We start from the raw sequence: 22,613 nt of genomic DNA on the forward strand, positions 1-22,613 counted from the left end.
AGTGCTATGATCACTATGCACCAGAACGAATGCAAGTGAATCAACACACAATGCATATCGTTCACAGCAGGCGCAGCATTCATTCTACTAACCTCAAATATCCGCAGCGATTGCCTCTAGGACAATCAATTATTTTGAGGAGTACTTCTGGTGTGGCTCCCTTTATTCGTCTCTTCGTTCTCCCCTAAAAGAGAGAGTGTGCCGCCCTCCCGCATGAAACGTCCCAATTGCAAGTGGCTCTCGCGGAAACAAAACGAAAGAAACGTGATTTACCGATGTCGGGAGCGGGATCGACGGATAGAGAGACAGGCGAATGCTGGTCACGTGCGAAACCGTCGTAAAACGCTGAAAAAATTTTCTCCAACGATGCACCAGGGACCAGACGTTTAATAAGAGGCAGGTATATACGAGACGTTAGGAAAATTGAATGGAAACCTTGAATAGGGGAATACAGCACATTTTGAACAAATTTGAGTTATAGTGACGAACAAAGAAATGTTTCAAATCGGTACTCTATCGTGTGAATAATTTTTCTTCTAAATAATTTCTGCCATATTAGTAAGAGTAACCTATTCTAGGCTATATACATATGTATTACATTTAGTAATTAATCTTGTCAAATATAATCTGTGAAATTACGATGTGATTTCGTACGATTTATCTCTTTAATTTTGTTTTGTCTGGTAGTCTGTAACACTAAAGTATCCTTCTACTATACTGACGATACAGTCCCCGACGACTGTTTTAGTACACACAGATTGCAGATATTTCATCCGGTAGGCGTGTAATGTTGAACATAAGAAGCTGTGTCTGCAGTTTACAGAACAGTGTACCGAGAAGGTGTCCGAAATTTACGAAACAGCGTAATTTAAAAACCGCTTCCTCCCGAAATATACCAAGTTAGACCCCCTTATTCGTAGTTTCCATTCAATTCCTGGATAAATTTTAACCTCCAACGATACGTTAGATTTTACGATAGCCCGACTTCCTCGCGAGATGTTATTTCAGCGGGCTGGGCGTGTTAAGTACGGCGAGCGTGGATCGCGTTTATTCCTTTTTAGGTATTTACGATGTTCCACAGCGGAATAATGAAAAGGATACCGGGCACAGTCGATCATGCGCAAAAGTAACTGCATAGCGGTAAGTGAAAAGGAAGAAGCCGATTGGCGACTACCGACGCCGCTTGAATATATAATTTCCATTCCCAATGGAAACGTGCATATTCTCCCTGTACTGTAGAAATATTACCACGCAAGCTTTATAGGAATGTAATTTACTCGTCTGAAGCATTTTGAATCAAACATCGTGAAATAACTTGATCTTTTCTAATCATTAGCTGCATCGTTGTGAAAAACTCGTTCAAAGAATAAAATCCCATAAAATACGATCGGTTAAAGAGATACCAACGAATGTGGACCGTAGAACGACACCTGGTTTCCATATTGGAGCGTGTGTGTCGATGACAGAAATTTATCGATCAATCGTTAACAGTCGTGAAAGATATCCTCTGGGGGATTCATTACACGCCCCCCAACGATGATAACGGCAACGTGCACTGCGATTTAAATGCGTGCATACATGGCAAACACCCCAATGGAGACGCGTGCTGCGTTCAATGGACATTCAGGAACAATCCATTTAACCCTTATTAGGTCAGTGTCAATGGCCAAGATTGAAACGCCAGCGAAACGGGTTTTGCCGTTGATATAACACGAGCAGCGCGTTTTCAATGCGATTTCGAAACCGCAGTTGCATAATGCATAACAAGTGAAAATACGTCTGTAAAGGAATTGTCGTAGCGTCTCGTAACATAGCATCAAGTTATCGATGTTTTATACAGCAACGAGAGTGAAATTTTAATCGGTTCGGTGCAAACCCGATACGTGTATTGAGAAGACAGTCCTTCAGTGACAACGTTATTCAATTTCTAATATTGCACAACGATCTAAGGTGTGTTGTAATCATTTTCTAAGGAAAAGTAAGTAAAACAAATACTTTTTCAATTCTTTTCATCACGGAAGATAAGAATCTTAGAAATCTCTCCGTAGTAAACGTGTTACGAATAGTGGGAAATGTATCGTTCCTTTGAAATGTTATTTAGTTAGCTCTCTATAGAGTTAACTTTCCATTTTATTTTCATACTAGTAAAAACAAATCGCAATTATCTCAAATGCCATGGTATAATTGCAAGTGGAATTAAACGGGCATAAATAGCCCGCCTCTTCATCCTCTACAATTCTCTGTACTTCTCTTTTTTGCTACGTTATATTACAGAGATTGTTGTTTACTGTTGTCCAAATGAACTCCGGACTCATATACGCTATACATATACGCAAGGAACTTCATGATCCGATGGAGAGATCTCACGACCGAGAAGCTTTGTTTTGCGGCGCGAAATTTTGCTCAGACACACTTCAGAGTATCCCATGATCTCTCGGCTCTTCAAATATTCATGAGTGAACCAGCCGAACGAGCATATCCGATGCACTCCGAACGCATCCCAGACTCCAGTTCTTCCCTCCCATCCGTGCCGGCTCTTTGACCTCAGCACCATTCTGCATAACGGTGCATCGGCCTGGACGTTTGCCTATTATGTCACTATATTCGCTAAAGGATGCTGTGTACCGTAACTATAGCCTGGATAGAAGTTTCTTGAATTTTCCGAATCCGCGCACGATCGCCACCTTTACGGCATAAGATGGAATTCTATACAAGACGAAGAAAGAAATAAACCGTGCCTGGTTTCAGAAACTTTGACTTATCGTATAGGATAAAATTATACAATACGTGCCACCATTGTTTTATGCGTATAGATGGGGATGCACTGTTGTAAACGGTTCAAATATCTTAATCATCGGTGCAATTATTTGTTTAAAAAAGATGCGGTATTGTATCGATTAGAGTAAGTATAGGTATTAAGTAATTCTGCTGCAAAAACATGATGTATATTTTTATAATACATTTATATCTTTGAAAAATATTTTATGTTTATTATCGTTTCTTCATAAATACATAAAATTACGAGGAGTAATAACAATTATTAATATTATCTGATAGAAACGATAAAAAATTACTATAAAATCATTTTATTGATGCTCCTTTAAAAGCACGTGTATTATACAGTTCTAGCCTATGCAATAACGGACAGATTCATCATAAGGATGTACCCATAGTATTTACGGCCTATCAAACTTCATACTGAATTCCTACCGCTTCTCATGTTTCCTCTTAATGCACTTGCAAGTATACACAGCTATTTCGTGATTTATATCCGAAATAAAATTTAATGCTGAACCGAGCATGTACGACTATATTATTGACAGATTCATCGATACCAACCCCTATTCGAGGGGTGAAACCGATTACCATAAGAAAATCACTGTCAAGTTCACGGGCAACCCATATTGTTTCGTTTTTCTGGGGTTGCTGGCTTACTACCCTAATAGCTTCATTTAAATTTCCATGTTAATATTCAATCTGCTTTCTTTTTGCTTTTTTTGGCTTGAAGCTGTGAGTTTCCTCTCTATTGTCTACCTCCTGTTTACTAAAAATATTCTACAAGTATCTAATAATAAAAAGGTTATAAATAAATATATAACGATTAATTATGAACAATAAATAGAATTTTACAAAGGCGGGGACATGTCTAACTAAATTCTTGGACAATGCAGCTAAAGAATAGCAACATCTGACTTAAATTATATTCAACTTTGAAAGCAGAGATAATCTTTGCTACTATATAATTTTTTTATCGCTCAAAGGTAGCAGGAGTCGCAGCCTCAACCTGTTATTTGCGATTCGTTTCGTACCGAAAGACTCCTCTACTTGCAACTTCATGCTGTTTCGGAGCATACACTCCCCGGTTTACTTTACACTAATTGGCAGTAATCACTGCTTGACTCCGGTTCATGGGAAAGAGGGAAGTACTGCCACGAGACGTCTAAGATGTCCAATTTCTCTCAAAGACATGACTTCGTAACCTTCACTCTTCTCAAACCTCGAGTGTATGTACTTAACGTCTGTCAAGAAATTCCTGGCGCAATCGCTCACACGATACGCAAGGCGTTGAATCACAGACGTCTAACGTCCTACTTGAATATGTATCTGTTGATTAATCCTTACTAATCCAACAAGCGTATAATTAAACTCTAATCTTTAGATTTCAAATTTTTATACAATTTTCAATGTAAAAATATTCAAAGAATGGGATACGAAGGGAACAGTTCTACTCTCCAGTAGTAGTTTCCAATAAACATTTACACTTTTGAATATGGAACTCCTACCTCTTCCCTCATCCAATAAATATGATTTAAATATTGGAACTGTCTCTTTGTTGCTGCAAATCTTTCAATTATCAATCGATAAAGAATAAGCCAGAAATCCATCGGCAAGGAATACTAGGAAATTCATTGACAATGGAAACAAAGACATCACAGGGTAAAACAATCGAAAACGAATCGTGGATATCCAGTCAGACGATCGCAAACACCTGCTCACTTCCAATAATTTCGCTTTCTAATCGAAGGGTCTGCTGCAATAAGATGGTATTTTCACTTTCCGATAATTTGCAAACCAGGTAAGCAAAGTTAAACCATTTTTTCAAGCATGCTACAGATTTGTAGTCAACTAAAATTCGAGGTAATAAACTTGTATATCTTTATGTAAAGCCATCTTCTGATAAACGCTATTTAGATACTGTCTCTTTATTGGCGCAAATCTTTTAGTGGGTAAAAGAAATGCACAAATGGATACCAGTATATCCAGTTGTCTGCGCAGTGGTTAAATTGACAATACCAATCACCGGTCTTATCAAGTTTCGAACGAAGGAAACGCGTTCCTCATCATGCTAATAGCCAGAGAAAAGAAACTGAGCGTGTTCGTCAGTTGACTCTGTCCGAGAAAAAGAATTGACGACGGGGAGAACGATTCCGAGAATCAAAGGGTAAGATCACTCGCCACTAAAGGCCGTTTACAGCCTCGAGAGGGACTCCTCTCGCTCTTTCAACTCCCTTGAACCAGGAAGGTAAGTGAAAAGAAAGAGAAGAATTAGAACCATAAAAATCGTTAAAAAGTGCATGCTCGCGTTACTCGCATGTCTCGTCGTCTCTCTCCTTCGCCGAGGTATTCCCTTCCCCGATACTTTCTCGTTTCGACGGCGTGTACACAGATCGTTTGCACACGCATCGTATGCTGCTATTTATGCCTATGTCTACTTATGTACGAAGCAGTCAGCACGTACGTGCCGAGCACGTAATATATCGCGTGTCCCAATCGAACTCTGCCACCCTAAAACTTCTCTCTCTTTCTATTCTCGATTCTCCTTTCCTATACAAATGGAAGCGAGGGTCTCTCAACAAATAGACCTGCCGCGTCGCCTGGAAATGGTTGTAGCCTGTGCGAGCAAACACGTACGACCGTTTCGAAGATCGTGTTATTTTTACGCCCATAGCTGTTCCTTTTCTCCGTCGTTCTTTTGGTAAATATACGAGAAACCTGTGGTTAAATGAGTCTTCAAATGGCCAATATCGAATGTTTGCTCGTTGTATCGGCACATGCCAATTATTGGGCCTATTCTAATGAATTCTAGTGGACATAAGAGGTTTTACGATGTATCGAAAATCGTAGTGCAAGAGGAAAGTGGTTAGTATCTCGGGTAATATAAAAAACACGTCCGAAATATGGAATGATAATTTATAGAATTTATACGTAGCTTCGTTTTCGATACCTACAGAAGTCTTTAATTTGAAAATTTATTGAACGCGCGTACTTGACTAATTCCTGATTGAATACGAATACATAATCGACAGGAGCTTATGCTAATTCTATATTCTATTATACGTGGAAATAAATCGGAAGTACGCAGTAAAATCTTTTCATTTGAAACTTGCTTCTCATGAAAATCAAATTTGAAAATTTAAGTATGAATGTACCAGGCTGATTCTTAATGAAACCTATTTAAATTCTATTTGAAGTTTCACACAAAAAAGAAGAAACATATATGATCTACATATTATGATCACATCTACATATTATGATCACCTAACGTTAACCACAAATGACTTGGATACACGATTATGATTTCCATATTCTAAGAATCTAAATAGTCTTACAGATATCGTCGTGATTTTTTCGCATTAGAAGGTTATAAAATTTGAAAGGCAAACGAGAGAATAAGTCGATCTTTACTTTTTAGTTATTCTACCTCAGACGCAAAGGTAACAATCTTATTTTATAGTGTGGAACAGCCGATCAACTCTATCTCCTGATAATTGCACGTTCGATTCAAGTGTATCCTGCTCGTGATCGGCGATCGACCAGACCGATTCAAGTGGAACAAGTAATTACAAACAGAGTGGACAAATGCCGCCTCGTTTGTTGCCAACGTTAACGGCTTACCGATTCCCACCTTCAACCGCAATCATCCATTCCCGTTTCTTTCTCCAATCAATTACCAGAGCGGCAACTATTCTTCGCGGAATGGTAGCCTTCGAATCGATTCAGTTGACTAAGCAGGCTGGTTAGGCGCAATTAAGAAAATCATCGCGGGAACAAGAGAATCCGCGAAAGAGCAAGAGGAACGAAGAGGAAACGAGAATGGAGCCGAAGAACCTATTCTCGATGTAATGATCTATGATGAAAATAGCCGTACATCTTAACACTATGAAGATACACTAGAGGAGTGCTAATTGTTAGTTTATAATCTGTTGTATACGACTTTCTCAGAAGTCAATTAATTCTCTTAATTTCATCGCGCAAGTACACGATTAATATTCATTTCTCAAGGGACAACTTACAAGAGTCAAGAAACAGGTTATTTCCATAAGCGAATACATTGGAAGAAGATTACCTAAATGATAAATCTGAAACACAGTGTTCGTATCACCATAGTTTGTACTTTTCAATTTATGGAGTTGATCAATGTGACTTCTAAAAGGTACATATATTATTATTCATAAGTATTCAGATATTTTTTTAGACTTGTAATAATAGTATTTATATGCATGTTATCAAAATGTATAACCTAGTGTATTTAATAACTAGAAGCAGTATTTACTAGCTTCTTATGCAGATAAAAGACTACAAATTTAAAGCCTAATACATAATAAAGCCTATTACGTAGTAAATTTAAAAAAAAATTACACATATAATGTTAACAGTCTTGGTATCAATTTAAAAGAATCTTTTTTTATTTAGCGCACTAGTTCAACGATTAACTTGACTATCCTGAAAATAATAGATTTTCAAATAGCAAAACAGTTTCATAATATTTACTACGCAGATATTGCTACTGAATAACACTGTTATGGATGCAAATCAGTGATACAATTAGCATTGTGTTGCAATTTTGCAAGGTTAACGCATAGCTATTTGACATACTTATTAGATATCTAATATATATGCATGCAGGTATAAAGATTGCAAGATTTCCAGCTTACAGTTCCCATCATTGAAACGTAATCAGCACTAGATCTTATATTTCTAACGATACAACGTGTAACACATATTAGCAAGTGATTCTATTATTAGAAACATGAATCCATAAAATCTTATAGAGTTAATAATTCATATTCATATTGATAGAGCGCATGTAAAATACGCAAAAAGCTTCGCTACAATAATTACTCTGTAAGAGCATTGCAGGTACTGAACATTCAGCAATGAAAATCCAATTCACAGCATACGTGTTAAACACGTTCGATCGTATACGCGTGTGCCACCTTTTCTTTCTTTTGCTTCGTTTTTTTTTCTTTCCCCTCTACTAGAACAGAGTCCTGCCAGTCTCTTTCACCCCCTACGGTCGGTGACTAACACACAAACCAGACGGTGCCCTTACCGTAAATCGCCGGCACACAGAAGAGAAACGAGGAGCACAGGGTGTGTGGTGAGCTCGTGCTCGTATACGTGTGTATACGTGTTTTACTGCGTGGGCGACCCCTCCGAATCGCGTATCGAGTGCCGACGAACTAACAGAAAAAGTGCACAGTGCACTTACACCTTCAAGACGAGCCTTAAATTACGATACACTTATGAAAATTTAACTACCCCATTTTCAACTCGTAACGAGTTTCGATCGAACGCCTGGAATTTCCACCGGCAAGTCAATTACACCATACTATAGATGCGTATTGGAGCGCGAGTTATATAGTTTGCAAATGGATATTCAGAAACGTTCACTACTTGATTAAATACGTTCTCTGCTACTGAAGTATAATGTTACATTGATTTAATCAACTACAACTTAATTGATGCAAAATCATATTTTTATAAGCATAACTAGAAAAACTAAACCTACGTTTGTCTCATCCTTCAAATATCATAATGGATACTTTACTTTACGTCCTGTATATTTTTGCATATTATATATTTTATGCGTTTAAATATCTTATAAATACATAAACAGTATCATGTCTGTTAATGATCATAAACTAAACTGTTGAATACTTACTTTTACATATTTTGATAAAAAGCTCTGGAAAGATGAATGAAACAGTAAGCAACGAGGTTAAAGTGGACATTATTACTTAACAGATATCTCTGATGAAAAAGATATGCAAAGGTAAAGTAAAATCATATTATAACAACAACGGGCGTATTTCAGCAAATCTTTGATTTAGCCTGGTAATCATCGTGCGAATTTTTTCAAAAATATGGTACATCAAACTGGGGCATAACGCATTCAACGCACCCACTTTTTCCAGACCAATCAATCCCTGTGTCGCTATCAATATTCGTGACTGCCTCGTCCTGCGCGATGACGATAATCCCGTCGTAAAAATGATTTACGGGTCCCGAGTAATTTCCCTAGCCTTCTAGCAAATATATCGCCATAAAGGAAGGATACTTAACGATTAATGCAGATCACTGCAGGACCTTCGTGCTTCTACTCTGCTTCCATGAAGTCAATAATTTATTACGATGGGCTTTGGCTCGAGCCAGAGTCAATATTGACCGAGGCTGGGATAGAGGCTACGGCGCCGTTCGTCGTGGCCTACAACAAATTCAATCCAAATGTGACTATCCCTAAATATTTGCCGCTGCTTTCTCCAGTTCGCTTCTCTCGGTTGCCGGATAAAGTCGAAAAAGAAAGGGTAAGAGAAAAAAATGAAGAAGGAGGGTGGAAAGAGCCTTTGGAAACGCGACCGGACGAGCCAATCAATATATATTTCGATGATCAAACAGGAGCAAAGATAGAGCATTATTACGGCGTTAAAACTGATCGGGGAAATCCAAGAGAAGACCCCAAGATTTATTACGCTACCCGGCCATTATGGATTTTCGATATTTCCTGCTCGACAGGAGAAAACTACTCCTCCCTCGACCGTCCGCCACTGAATGAACTTCCAGTTAATTCTTTGACAACGCATCACGAAGCACGTTCGTGGTTTAGACCCTGAAAATTCCACGCGATATCCTGTCCAATCGAAATACGTGGAAAGAAGAGTTGAAACGCGTATCTTATCGAGACACGAACGTGGTCGAAGGAAATTTGGAAGATCGAGACAGGAAGTGGCTCGATTCGTCGTTTCCTCGAACAACGGGAATCACTTGCTACGTCTAGCGAATCTGAAAACGTTCCACGTTGTTCTGGAACATTTTTGCCCACAATACGTAAAGAAAACTTAAGACTTAAATTACGAAATATTCATAATCGAAAAAAATGTGTACAAGTGATGTTTCATAGGAATAAACCGAAGAACCAGCAGATATTTATATTTGAAAGAGAAAGTTTATCAAGTGAATCTTACCTTGCGATCGAGCACATGCTGCGATGGTATTTCTTTTTGAATGAAATGCAGGTCAAGCACAAGCTCCTTTATATTGGGCCTGGATCGTCAAGTTCTCTTGTGAATGTTGAAGCACCATTAATACCCGAACCAAACCAAACGAGCGCGCGACAACGACTGAGTGGAGGCAGCGGGAGCACGAGTTAAGAGTAGTACGAAGAGTGTCGGTAACCACCGAAGACGCCCGAAGTTGCATTCGAAAAGCCGATTCTTGTCAACTCGCGACCCTACCGTTTTCAACCCTTTCGTTTTATCCCTAATTAAGATTGGTAAACATAAGTCTCCGGCGACTTTTGACTTTTGTAGATGCATCGTCGCATACATACCGCTACCTTGCGCGCAAACACGTCAAAAGTGTCAGATCCCTCCAGTAAAATTCTATGGTTTGCGATTTCTCCCGAAACGCATCGAAGCGTTTTACAAAAATATTATCCGAAGAATTTAAAGATATTCGTGCATTGGCATGGTAGAATTATGTACTTTGATGACAATTAAATTAAAAACTAAGATTATGTCGAGATGATCGACTATCAGAAATTTTGAGAATGTAGAATTGTCTATGTGTCATATTTGAAATAAAAGTTGCCTAATACAAAATTCTGACTATCAGAAGTTGTAAAACTACTGCCAGCCGAATGTAGAATGAAAGTAGAAATTAGAATACTATTCAAAGGTAAGCCTGGTGTCTTTAAAGCAAACAAGCTTTAAAAACTTTTGATCCGCGCTAATGAGAAACTTAATTATTAAAATACAAAACGTGGAACTTGAAAAAAGAAACTTATAACATTCTTATCTTTAATTGGAAAATCTCACAGATTTCATAAAATTACAGATCTCGTAGATATTACGATCATGAATTAAGATATTGTTCCAATTAAATCTTCCAAGTAAATGAGTTTAAGAATCTTTCCTCCAACTCGCTAGAAACTAATACCAATGATTGTTGAAATAAGAGAAAGTAAAATTAAAGATTTGCTATTGCCCTTAATGCATAAAGAAGAAAAAAATATGGGTACTTACGCATCTTTAAACTTGTTGCGACTGGGGTACACCATCGAGGAAGCCAAGAAGGTCCGTCTGTATTAACCGATGCAACGGTACGCGATATAGTTTGTAACATATGAAAGGAGGGCCGATAGTTTCCCACAGAGCGTGTTCGCATCAGGCAGCACACTGGTTCTGCATACCCGTGTGCATTCGCGACGGAGTCGAGAATGCCGTTGCACTCGTAAAACATGAATTATACGTACGACACAACATTCAATGATGTCTTTATTGCGACCGATGCCGTCTACACAACGAGTATATATTCCTTCTAACAACGGTGTGTTTAAATCGACGAGATATCTCAAATTCCACCACACGTGTTAACATACAAACCGATATTTCTAGCGCGTTTCCTTTCAAAAATATCTCTCAACGTGCGTTACCAGAAACCACGATAACATGTCTATGCTAACACGCTTCCCTTTGAGTATACAGTGAAACGAATCACTCTTCCTCGAAACGGTATCTGTTGACGCAAGTCATTTTCATAAACGTAGAACAACGTACTTCCCTCGGATCTTCGTGCATGGCTTACGATAAAAAACTACTTAAACAGATGTCGATGGCGAAGAACGCTCACCTCATGCATACTGATAGGGCCTGCAACACTTTGAATCGCCCCGAAATCTGTATTGTATATGTGGCGACCAATTCCAATCACTTCGGGCACGATTCGAAGCTTAAAACTCTTGGAAGTCTTGATAAGTCTTGAGAAGTCTTGAGTTCTTGAAATATTGAAAGCTTGCGAAGTATTGAAAGTCTTCAAAGTCTTGAACATCTTGAAACTCTCAAGAGTTTCGATAGGTTTCGAAAGCTTGATGAGTACTGAATATATTACAAGCTTCTTGTCCACTTTTGTTCGAACAGTACTTTTGACGTAAAATATTAAAGGAAATCCGGAAGCTTCGAGCTATTACCATACATACATCTATTTCAAGATGATCAACATTTTTAAGACTATCAAAATTTTAAAGAATCGAGATCTTATCAGAACTTCCAAGAGTTTTAAGCTTCGAGTCACGCTCGAAATGATTCGGACCTTTGGCCATATTATTATTATTATGATTACTATTAACGAGGTAAACAAAGATGTGATGCGGAGAAAAATAGATTACACACTAATATTTACAAAATGAGAGTATATGTTCAAAACTGAAGTATATGTTCTAAGAAGTGCATCAAGGATAATTTGAATTATCCAAAAAAATCGATATCATAATGTACTGGCGTAATGACTTAACAAAGTGGACAATTCCATTAATGGATTTAAAATAGCCACAGGTGCTCCGTATGCACGAGGGAGTAATTTCTCAACGATCTAGGAAGTATGTAAAGAGACAACAATCGAATGATCGCGGAACAAGATATAGGACCTTTGGCTACATTACTTACGAACACGATGTCAAGAAATTTTCTTCTATTACTCAATGCCGGAAGATTAAAATTATTTAGCACTACGTGGTATTTCTGACAGCCGAAAGGCACAAGGTGATGATGTCCGCTATGTCTGACAGCGAGTTTTAAGAATTCATACTGAACACTCTCAACGTAATTGATGTGAATATACCCATACAGATACATGAACAGATTCGGAGCGATTCGAACTGTTTCGGATTTCATTATTATTCATGCATCACGAAAGCGGTAAAAGTACGGGACGAAAAATGCAAGCAGGAACTTTTCAGGGTAGACGGAAGTTTAATTAAAGTTTAACTAGCTAAAAACGAGTACAATTTATACTTTTTCAACGAAAGAACCCGTAGGGATGCTGGTCGACCGCGGATCCAATCACCACGTATCGAATATCGTTCCTTTTTCAAGGCGCTATCCGAACGAGTATTTAACCGACGAATTCCATCGAGCTCGATCAAACGATCTCTTCTGATCAAACGTTCTCTTTCAGAGCATCTTTCAAAGCGAAGGGAAACCTATTGATTCCTTAATCGCTTGCTCAAGCTGCTGTAACATTTAATGTTGCTCAGCGTCGAGGACCAACTGCGCTGCAGCCAACGAAGCAATTAAACTTCAGCGACGAAGAGGAAGTAAGCACCATACATACGACCATATCTTTTATGCAAACACACCCTTTATGTGTAAATCCAATTTTTCCACACGCCATATGTTGTAGGCGGTTTACGCAATCCTAGGATAGGAAGAGATATGAAAACGGGGCCATAAGGCTGGAACGGAGATGGCGAGGTTAGACACATTCTTCAGGATTATCTGTGAAGGAAAAACAGTTACAATAGCCGTTTTCATTGTGAAAATATTCACAATGAAATCTCCTTGAAATCCTTGAAATCTCGGAACAGAGAGGAGGAAGAAAAAAAATGGTACAGTGGCTCATGAAGGTATTTGGATATTTATTGAGATATTTTGTGAGTGCGTTACATGAAACATTTTGAAATTCCATTAGCAATAAGACGCGATTATATTGAAACGAATCTGAAAATGCATACTCATAAAAGTTATACAAAGCTACAAGAGCTTTATGCAAATAGATGATAGATTCATGACGTTCTGTTAAAAATTTTTCAAGTATTTAAAAAAGACGTAAAAACATATTTAAATACATGATCAAAAGAAGAGACATTTCGGATGTGAAACTGGTTGGAAAATATTGAATTTTCAAATTGCTCTTCTATAAAAGAGCATTCATGGCCTTTAAATGTTTTCTGTCTCCTACATACATTTCCAAATTACTCTCAGATTAGATCAACATAATCACGATGGTCGTGTCTTGTTACGGTATTCATAAAATTTGAAAAAGTTTCGTGTAATCTAAGCTAAGGAGTCGAATAGTGCCATTGTATATAAGAATAGGAGGGTCGTGCAAGGCCTTTTGAACCTGTGAAATATTTAGCATTTCTCGATGTGACGGGCAGTAAATAATTTTGTAGCCGAGTCAGGACCAATGGTCCCTTTTTCTTTTTCTCCAAGGCACGTGCATAAGATATGCATCACGCGGCGGTTTTGCTCGCTTTTCTCGCGCGCCATGCACGAATTCGAGGAGAGCCTTCGCTCTTTTCGATCGTAAATAAGCGAACGCTTTCTATTCCCCTTTTTTAAACCGCGATACATGCTACGAGCTTTCTGCCCGACCGTTCCCCGTTCCCAGTACACCCTTGTCGCCTTTTTTCCCCCTCTTGTAGACTGACCAGTCGCTCCATGGTGCTTTCTTAACGCGTCATAAAAACGAGACAACGTACTTTACGGGCTTGCCGTCTTTTTGTTTCGAGAATATCTGCGTGACACGTGCTACGCCAACCGCGGAGAAACACTTATTAACATTCGTGCTACTATGATTTCTCTCTTTCTTCTACACTTTCACTTCTCGTGCAATTCGTTACGATACAGATGAAAAGAAATCAGCTAATAAATCAGACGAACACGACAGAAAAGAATCGAGAAAGTCTCCTGTATAACCAAATCGTAAAGAAATCCCGTGTCTCGTTCCCTCGATCGAGGTTATATCTTCTTAGATAATCTCATTCTACATCGCATTCCGAGATAAAATTACGATTCTTTAATATCTATTACGATTCTGGATCAGGAGTATTCTCATTAATTGCGGTCAGCAGTACACCGCTTCTGCGACGTGAAAATAAAGTAACCCTCTTTTATCGATGTAGCTACCATTAAAACGATTGCAACGCGCACCAATCTAATTCCGTTAAAACGCTTCTGCTACGTGTTTTCCCCGGCTTAATCTCGTAACCATGACTTCGCGTCTCCCTTGCAAAGCTTGGCTATTGAGTATCTTCCCCTCGAACGAATGGTAATTTGTAGAAGAAGACGATGACGTGCCCATAAACAAGGAAAAATCAACGTTTAGGACATTTTATCGATGACTATAATCCGATTAATGGGATAAATTCGTGGAGTCGTTGCAGGAAAATATGTTCCATAAATCTGAAGTAAAATCAGCGACAGGGATCTCTGAGCATCGTCGAAAGAAATCCACCATGTCGAATAACCTGTACGTATCACCATGTTTGATCGGCAAATTTCAAAAGTGAGTTACAGGACTCGTATATAAATCAAAATATGTCAAACGCGATAAAGAATTTCAAATTAACCGCGTCGAATTACCGTGATCACGAGTAAGACAGCGGAAGTCGAAGAAAATTACTGTAATTAACCCATCAAGCGTCAACCCTTTTCTCCTTATACATATAATTCCATAGATTTTAATCGCTTTCAGTGTATTTAATCAAAAGATATTTTTAAAATACCTAATATGAAAGAATCCTCATCTGGAGGTCGTGATCGATGATACAAAATTTACATTTTCTTCTTATCGCTTCCTGGCATTAATAGCGGCACAAATGAACCAGTTCATTCTGTACTTGTTGCACGAATTAATTTTATAGGATTACCTATAGCTCTTTTATTATTAGGCTGGTGCATATGAAATGTCGTTTTTTAGAATAAAACTTTAACATCCCGTAGTTGCTTCAATAGCGATCCAAGTAAATCCAAGTAAATTCCGCATGAATCAATGCATTTTTCTAACGGTGAACTAGTTTCGTTACTTCAGATTTATAAGAGATATTAGCTGTAAGATTCTAATATTAGAAAATTTCCGAAATGGAGCTATTACAGTTTCTTTTAAAACAATTTCTGCATTAGAAAATATCTAGGTAAAATAGAGAAAGACTTTAATCTTCCCAACATAGTAAATTTACGCTTCCAACATCTTTCACGCCATTTTCTTCACAAATCTCATAAAAATCTAAAAAATATTCTGATTATTACAAGTACAGCTACATTTTAATCGCAAGTTTCCCCAATACTGAATATACCTGATTTATAATAAATGTCTTCCTCCTTGATGCGTTTGATAATTACTGCGTTGATAGATTAAAAGTAAATGGATAAGTTCGGCTCATCGAGTTCAAACTTGAAAGAAACTCGTATCACGTGCACCAATGTAATATGTAAAATTGTATATTCTTATCTGAGATTTCAGATATGATTGATGAAGAAGCGAATAAAGTTAGCTTATTCAAATTACAAGTTCTCACAAAACATGAAATACCATTCATTAAACGTGTCTGACACGACGTACAAAAAGTTTTATCCATTTCTGAGAATACAAATTTTTAAGACGCTGATCCTATAAATTGTTGCCTTTCAACCTAAACCGCTATCAATGGCAAGAATCGTTATAATCCTTCAAATGGAAACCACAGCTAATGGATTAGCGTGACGAATTAAACCTCAACATCGAGTTTCTTGGTCATCGTTACTCCATTCCGATTCATCCCAGGTTACATATAAATCCGGCTGCATATTGGCAGGAAATTGTAAAGTTTCATTATACTGGCTACATAGGCGACGTCCGTAATTCGAGTTCGAATGAATAATTCATGCAATTCGACGCGATTGTCGCCGAAACGGTTAACGCGACTCTTGCAAAGTTCTTTTCCTGTGTTCGGCCGACGTTCTCTCTATTCACTGTAATTTCTCGCAAATTGCTTGTCACGATGAATTAACCGATATCAGTCGGTTTGTGCGCGTTTTACCGACGTAACGGAAATAAATGTTCCGTAACGGTACGTATGTCAATCGTGGATGATCAAACGGTAGCACTGGATTAAAAGGCTCGTTTCATACTTCGTGGCTTCGTACTTTTCAACCCATTTGTGCCACACGTCCTGTTTTCTTTTGACGTTCTTATCTACAAAGTTAATTATAGGAGCAGCGAAATTATTCTACATGAACAAGTAGCTTCTGTATTGATGTGCTTTCACGGTAATCGTCAATTAATGGCCCTCCACCGTCACGGTTTTTACTTAAACTATATCGTGCAAAATAATCGCAGAAACTTTGGCTCGTGGTTTTGAAGTAGCGTACTCGATGTTTCGAAAACTCGTTTCTCCAGCTTATCCTTTTTTATCGCGTCGTTCGACTAACTTCTTGCAGTTAGTCCAGATTTATTAAAATGTCAAGCCGTGTAATTTCGAGTATAAGTGGGTTAAACGCGACCCCCGTAAACGATTCCAGCAAAGTAACAGGCACTCAACGAACGTAACGACGAACAAACGAGTCCGTGGAGAACACGCATCCACGCATCCGGCGTAACGACACCGTTGTTACTTTTACACGCAATCATTATCGTTCCAAGGTCTCAAGGAAGGAAGCAAAAGTCCAACTTCTCGAAAAGCTCGACCAATGCCGCAGACGAGGAATTAGCGAAGAAGAACAAAGCTGCTAAAGATACTAGATTAACCACGAACCTTCCTGACGATGCTGCGGTGCACTTTGGAAACTTTTATGGTATTCAAAAAAAATCGAACAAACCACGAGCTGGCAGAGTGAGAAGTCTTTTGGATTCTACTAGTCCATCATCCACTAGCTACAAACCAACGCCGAGACTAGAATTCACCAGGCAGATGGTTCAAAAGTAAGTGAATGAGGAAACACGATGAAATCTAGTGAGACCAAATTAAATTCTCGAGAGGCGACATCGATGATAATATGTGATAATATGAGATAATATATCGACTGTTGTGATAATATCAGAAAGTTTGAAACAAACCCGAAAATGTTCGTAGAAGATGCGTATTTGACGCAAGTATATATTTTGCAAAAATTTAGTAGTTGAACAAGACGCATGCTTAGAAAATATTTAAACAGTCCATTACTCGTTATATTAGTATGCCTGAACATTCAGTGGCATCATCTTTACCTTTGTTATATATTCAAGATGAGTATTCATACTGTATGTTAATTTCTTACTAAATATATGTTTGCAATTAATATCTTACTACTTCTATATACATTGTCAACTGGGTTTCAAGTTTGATCAATATTAGCACGACAATCGTGCCTCGTTATAGTGCTAATGAAATCTCAAAATATTTTATCTAACACATACAATATGTACGGAACAATTTTCTATAATAGGATGAGTAAGAAAGTACATAAATATATTTGTGTGCCGCTATATATTCAGTTAAGACATGAGGAAATTGTATTGCGATTAATTCCCAGACTGGAACGAACAGCTGGTACGAAGGAATACGCGCGACAAGTGTCAGCCTTATTGGAGGAGACGGTCGAACCGGCGCATTTCAAGCTGCATTCATTGCCGACCGAGAATTCGATTCCGGATGGAAGATACAATCCCACGGGATTCCCGCTCTGGTACAAGGAACCTTATAAAATGCCGTTAGTATTCCTCCAGTTGGTTACGTCATTCCATCTATTTCGTTATCGGTGGGATTGCACGCATTACCAGAAAATAGGATAGACTCTGAATCACTATAATGAGTTTCTTTCTCCGTTGAAAATGAATAACGCGTGACACTAAATGGGAGGGACGATATCCAATATAATAGGATCGAAAAAGAAATCTTAAAAGGCTTGGATCGATACTGTCTTCTATTACTCTAGTACTCTAATATTCTAATGGACTTGAATTTTTAGGTTCGCCTCGGACGAGGTTTACAAACTTCTTAAGGAGAGGTTGGATAACGCCGAGGAAGGGAAGGCGAGAGATATTTTCAAAGAGGATTCTTCTGAGAGAAGTTCATTGGAAGAATGGAGCGAAGATGAAGAAGCAAGGTATGGAGAAGAAAATTTCCAAGACGATGGAGCGATAAACTTTCTAACGAGAGAAAGATCTTCGACGAATTTACTGTCTAATGGATCGTCTTCTGTAACAGAAGCGAAAGACACGGACTCCAAGGAAAGCAATCAAATACTTCTCGATAAGAAACCAAGCAAATTAGTCTCGTTCCAACAACGCTGAACTGTAAATTGTTGTTGCTCGTGAGTACGTGAAAAATAAAAAGCAATTCTGAATATAAATAGAAACATGAATTTCCTGTATATTAACGAGCGCAACCAAGACGTAAAGTAGAATTCTCAGGCGATGCAATAATCCAAGAACTCGTAACAATGTTCGCTCGTTACCAGTATTCAGTATTTTTAGACAGAAATAGACTAATTAGCATTTCGTTATTAATGATTCTACCGTTATCACAAGGTCTAAAGCGCGATAGAGAATATGTCTAGAAATTCATTTCCAACGCTAATTAGAAGCCTTGATTATTACTCGGTTGCATACTTTGTAATTATGGGCTAGCAGATTGGTGTGAATCTAACGCTGTCATGAATTCATTAATTAATGATGGAGATCTTGCGAAAGGACGAGAAATGTACTAGGTGACGAATTACCGGATACTCTACGTGCCTTACTTCCGTCTATTCCGACCTTCTCAATTCTAACGTTTCCTTTTTTACGTATTATCGTGATATAATAGGAATAAAAATGAAAATTCGCAGAATATTTTTCAATAACCTCTTAAGGGAATATCCATCAAAATTATCGCTTTGTCAAAATGAATTAAAAGAAACAAGAATAGAGGAAAAGATATGGGAACGTTTAATGGTGAAGAATTATAGTTGATATAAAAAATAATATAATACGGTATTATAAGGATAACGAATGATTCGACGTGGTTTCCCGTTTACTAAAAGAGGGTAGCATAACCCGAGCGGAGTGTTCGCATTGTTTTCGGTTCAGTGGAATTGCAAGAGGGCGCAGGATGGGGTCGGCATTTATCGATTATTCCGCCTACTAAGCCAAAGACGCTTTTCATGTACCTTTAACGTGATCGAAAATTAGATTTTCCTATCAAAGAGCATTTTAAGGAGGATAAGGAAGTAAAGCTGATCAATCATACTTCGATGAATTAAAAGGATAAAGAAACAAGAAAGAAGAACTTTGGAGCAGTTCTAAGAGGAAAACGTGATTTGTGTTTCCTTCTACGATTCAAATAGCCTGTTTTAACATTAGTAGTAGTATATACATTGATTTATTTCTTCGTGAAACTGTACAGAATGGTCCACAGCGAATTGGAGACTTATTAAATAAGTTACTTAACCATTGAGGCCATCAATTTGCTCAAATATTGTATAACTGGGCGCATCGGATTAATTTACACCTGTGAAAAAAGGACATAGTCTGGTGAATATTATACGCAGTTCACCGTTCAGCGACACGAAAATCCATAGATCCATTCATAATCCAATGGAATCGGGCGAATGGCAGTTTGCATATCCGAGGTACTGAACTCTTGCATTTAGAATAAATCGCTATACAAAGCTTCAATTAAAAATCTATCCGCTTCTTCTATTGTTCCCCTCAAAGGAAATGTACGAGCAACCACTCCCATAAAGAGAAAAATTGCACTACTGCCCACTATCATGAGAAACTTGTTTCCCTCCCGATTGTTGAACATAATCCAAGGCTACTGAAGTACAGTAAAATATATTCATCAATTTTTGATAGATAATAATACACGTTTTTCTGCATTTCTCTGTACTCCACGTAGTATGAATGTTTTTTTTTTTTTCTTATTTTTTTTTCTATTTTTAGAGCTTAACAGGGTTAGCTCGCATCAGATTGATACTTTCGAGGCCTTCCCTAGGTCTTCTTCCATGAGTAATACATTTCCAGGGGTCGATTGACGCGCCAGAATTTGTCGTTCACCTGCCTTAACGTTTGAGATCCACTTAAAACCACTAATTGACCCGGCGATGGTGCTATGTAAATGCAAAAATTCAATAGCCTATCCGATTCTGATAATTCTGTATCCAGATCCAACGTTAGCCGCATGGCCAGGTACTTGCTCAGATGATCCACTATAAAAATTAATAGGGATTATTTCTCCATCTTCTCTGGATAGCCTTCTTAGATCCGTACGATTTTTTCGAATATTCACCTGTCGCGTTCGCAGTCGTCTTGATGTACCGAATACTATTTTCCTTCAAAGCTTTTATAAGTGAATTATCTCCGGCCATTTCTGTAGGATGTGGTTTGAAGACGAGTTCGATTTCATTAAGCATTAAAGGTTCGCTCGGACCTTCACCCTCTGTGTCTACCATGGAATCACCACCACCGGTTTCAGCTTCTGCACTAGATGAGTCATTCTCGGAATTTTGTAAACTTTTCTGTCGTTTCGGAGGTTTGGGAATTTGATTTGCTGGATTCGGTGATGGCGTGGTAGAATTTCTGGATGTTGTACCTGTAAATTTGCGATTTTACTCACTACAGGCCCATCTATTCAGTCTATCCAAGCAGATACAGTAAAGCTATTACAAGCTACGTGTGACTAGAATGTTTTAAATTACCCCCACTACTATTATTTAAAGGTCCTGTTGTACTTTGAGACGAGTCACTTTGATTCGCAGCATTTGTAGCATTTGGTGTTGCTGGGGCACTTGCATTTTGTGAATTGTTATAGGATGTCGCGTTGCTAGCATTCTCTGACTCGTTAGCATTCTTCCTAGACCTCTGAGAACGATTCTGGCTTTGTAATTTGATCCCCTCTGTAATAGAATTTACCAGTGCAGCCTGTGAATGCGACTTGTTCAGTTTTGCCAATACTCTTTCTTGGTGTGCCTCGTACTCATCACGACTGGGATATATCTTAGAAATCAATAGATCAAAATTAGGATCTGGTCTGAGAGACCTCTTGGATACCAGTTTTTTCCTGCATGTCGGACATTCCTATAAACAGAATTTCACATCTTGCACATTTTCCAAAACCAACCTAACCTTTACTACCAGTAATTTAACTCACTAATAGCCATCTCAAAATAAAAAATTAAAATCAGAATCACTGTCACAAAAAACTCACAAAAATCAATAAACAAAACAAATGAATTTCATTCAACATTCAAAACTAATAACTTATGAACTATCTTAGAGAATGAAGGATAAACACAACATTTTGCACTATCAAATAAAATAGAAATCTAAATTCAATAATCAACAGAACATTCTACTTCTCTAATTAATATCATCGAAATAAAGACAGAAACATTACACACACAATATGAAGCGTCATTTACGGCACAGTTCAAAAAACGCGCTAAAACCATCGAATTTGACAAAAATAGATTGAAAATACGATCGCAATCTATTCTTCGTTAAAAAATTACCTCAACATTTGACTGCATAACTGATCTAAGACTACATATAAAAAGACAGAGTAGTATTTACATAAAAGCGTAATATATAGAAAAGAAGGAACAGTGACAGGATATTGACAAAGTGCTAACATCAATTTTTTAGTGTAACAAGAAGTATCTAGATACTCTTCGTCACGAGAGTAATCATATATTTAATAGTTATCGTCAGAACGATTCCGGAACATGTACGTACCTTATTACCACTCCTAAGTGCCGTAATAATACAATCGGAACAGAAACGATGTAGGCACTCCTTGGTAGTCATAGTCTTTTTAAGCATGTCCAAACAAATTGGGCACATAAGTTCACTGTGCAAACTTCGTGGACTAACTGCGATTTCTGTATTGTCAGTAATGGCATCCTGAGGTGTACGATGAAGCTCATATAGTGATAATTCCCAAGTTTTGTTCAGGCCGACTTGCTCCGCGGAAGCCATCTTGGCTACATACAAGCCGTCAGCTGAAAAGCCTGTACACACTACATATAGCCGTCTGAATTTCACTAACACCATCTTGCGGTATCCCCGTGAAGTTTTAAACGCGATTCCTGACAGTAAGTTAAAAAAGCGGGCGACTACGAAAAAAGTTGTCTATGGTGCTTTTCCTCGTTTCCTTTTCCTGGGTTTCTTTCTTTTGTTTTATCCGTACATGGCAGACTTTAATTAGCATAATAAATAGGTTCAGTCACAGTGGATACAGTGAGAGGTAATTGAACGCAGGACACAAGATGAAGAAATTAAAAGATTTAGAAAGGAAACGCTACAGTGGCGTATAAAAGTTTCTGACCAGAGAG

At 38.0% G+C, this 22,613-nt stretch overlaps 3 protein-coding genes across 3 annotated transcripts in view; 1 reads left to right on the forward strand and 2 right to left on the reverse strand.

Moving 5' to 3' along the window:
* The window catches only part of LOC100648534, a 34,186-nt gene extending 24,269 nt beyond the window's left edge, over nt 1–9,917 (reverse strand). The window contains exon 1 of the mRNA XM_003400582.4: nt 9,747–9,917. Within this exon, the coding sequence (XP_003400630.2) occupies nt 9,747–9,763 (17 nt within the window). The 5' untranslated portion in view covers nt 9,764–9,917. The remainder of the gene's footprint in view (nt 1–9,746) is intronic.
* Nucleotides 9,918–16,779: 6,862 nt separating this feature from the next.
* LOC100651658 lies at nt 16,780–18,656 on the forward strand. Its single transcript, XM_048411982.1, has 4 exons — nt 16,780–16,791; nt 16,853–17,241; nt 17,832–18,008; nt 18,267–18,656. Exons 1-4 carry the CDS (start codon nt 16,780–16,782, stop codon nt 18,589–18,591), a joined length of 903 nt encoding a protein of 300 aa, XP_048267939.1. The 3' UTR covers nt 18,592–18,656.
* Nucleotides 18,657–19,629: 973 nt separating this feature from the next.
* LOC100648881 (E3 ubiquitin-protein ligase RING1) lies at nt 19,630–22,347 on the reverse strand. The gene is made up of 4 exons (XM_012316203.3): nt 22,015–22,347; nt 20,979–21,357; nt 20,570–20,872; nt 19,630–20,489 (listed from the first exon to the last, which is right to left on the reverse strand). The coding sequence occupies exons 1-4, from the start codon at nt 22,330–22,332 to the stop codon at nt 20,272–20,274; spliced, it is 1,218 nt and encodes a 405-aa protein (XP_012171593.1). The 5' UTR covers nt 22,333–22,347; the 3' UTR covers nt 19,630–20,271.
* Between the last annotated feature and the right edge of the window lie 266 nt (nt 22,348–22,613).

This window comes from Bombus terrestris, chromosome 14 (assembly GCF_910591885.1).
Source record: "Bombus terrestris chromosome 14, iyBomTerr1.2, whole genome shotgun sequence".
Lineage (NCBI taxonomy): Eukaryota > Metazoa > Arthropoda > Insecta > Hymenoptera > Apidae > Bombus > Bombus terrestris.

Excerpts from the sequence above, each read along its gene's own strand:
- LOC100651658 (XM_048411982.1), top strand. Across the intron at positions 17,242-17,831 it reads ACCAGGCAGATGGTTCAAAA|ACTGGAACGAACAGCTGGTA; the intron begins GTAAGTGAATGA and ends ATTAATTCCCAG. Across the intron at positions 18,009-18,266 it reads AAGGAACCTTATAAAATGCC|GTTCGCCTCGGACGAGGTTT; the intron begins GTTAGTATTCCT and ends TTGAATTTTTAG.
- LOC100648881 (XM_012316203.3), bottom strand. The coding sequence starts at position 22,332 with ATGGTGTTAGTGAAATTCAGACGGCTATATGTAGTGTGTACAGGCTTT. Across the intron at positions 21,358-22,014 it reads CACTTAGGAGTGGTAATAAG|GAATGTCCGACATGCAGGAA; the intron begins GTACGTACATGT and ends TTCTGTTTATAG. Across the intron at positions 20,873-20,978 it reads TTTAAATAATAGTAGTGGGG|GTACAACATCCAGAAATTCT; the intron begins GTAATTTAAAAC and ends GCAAATTTACAG.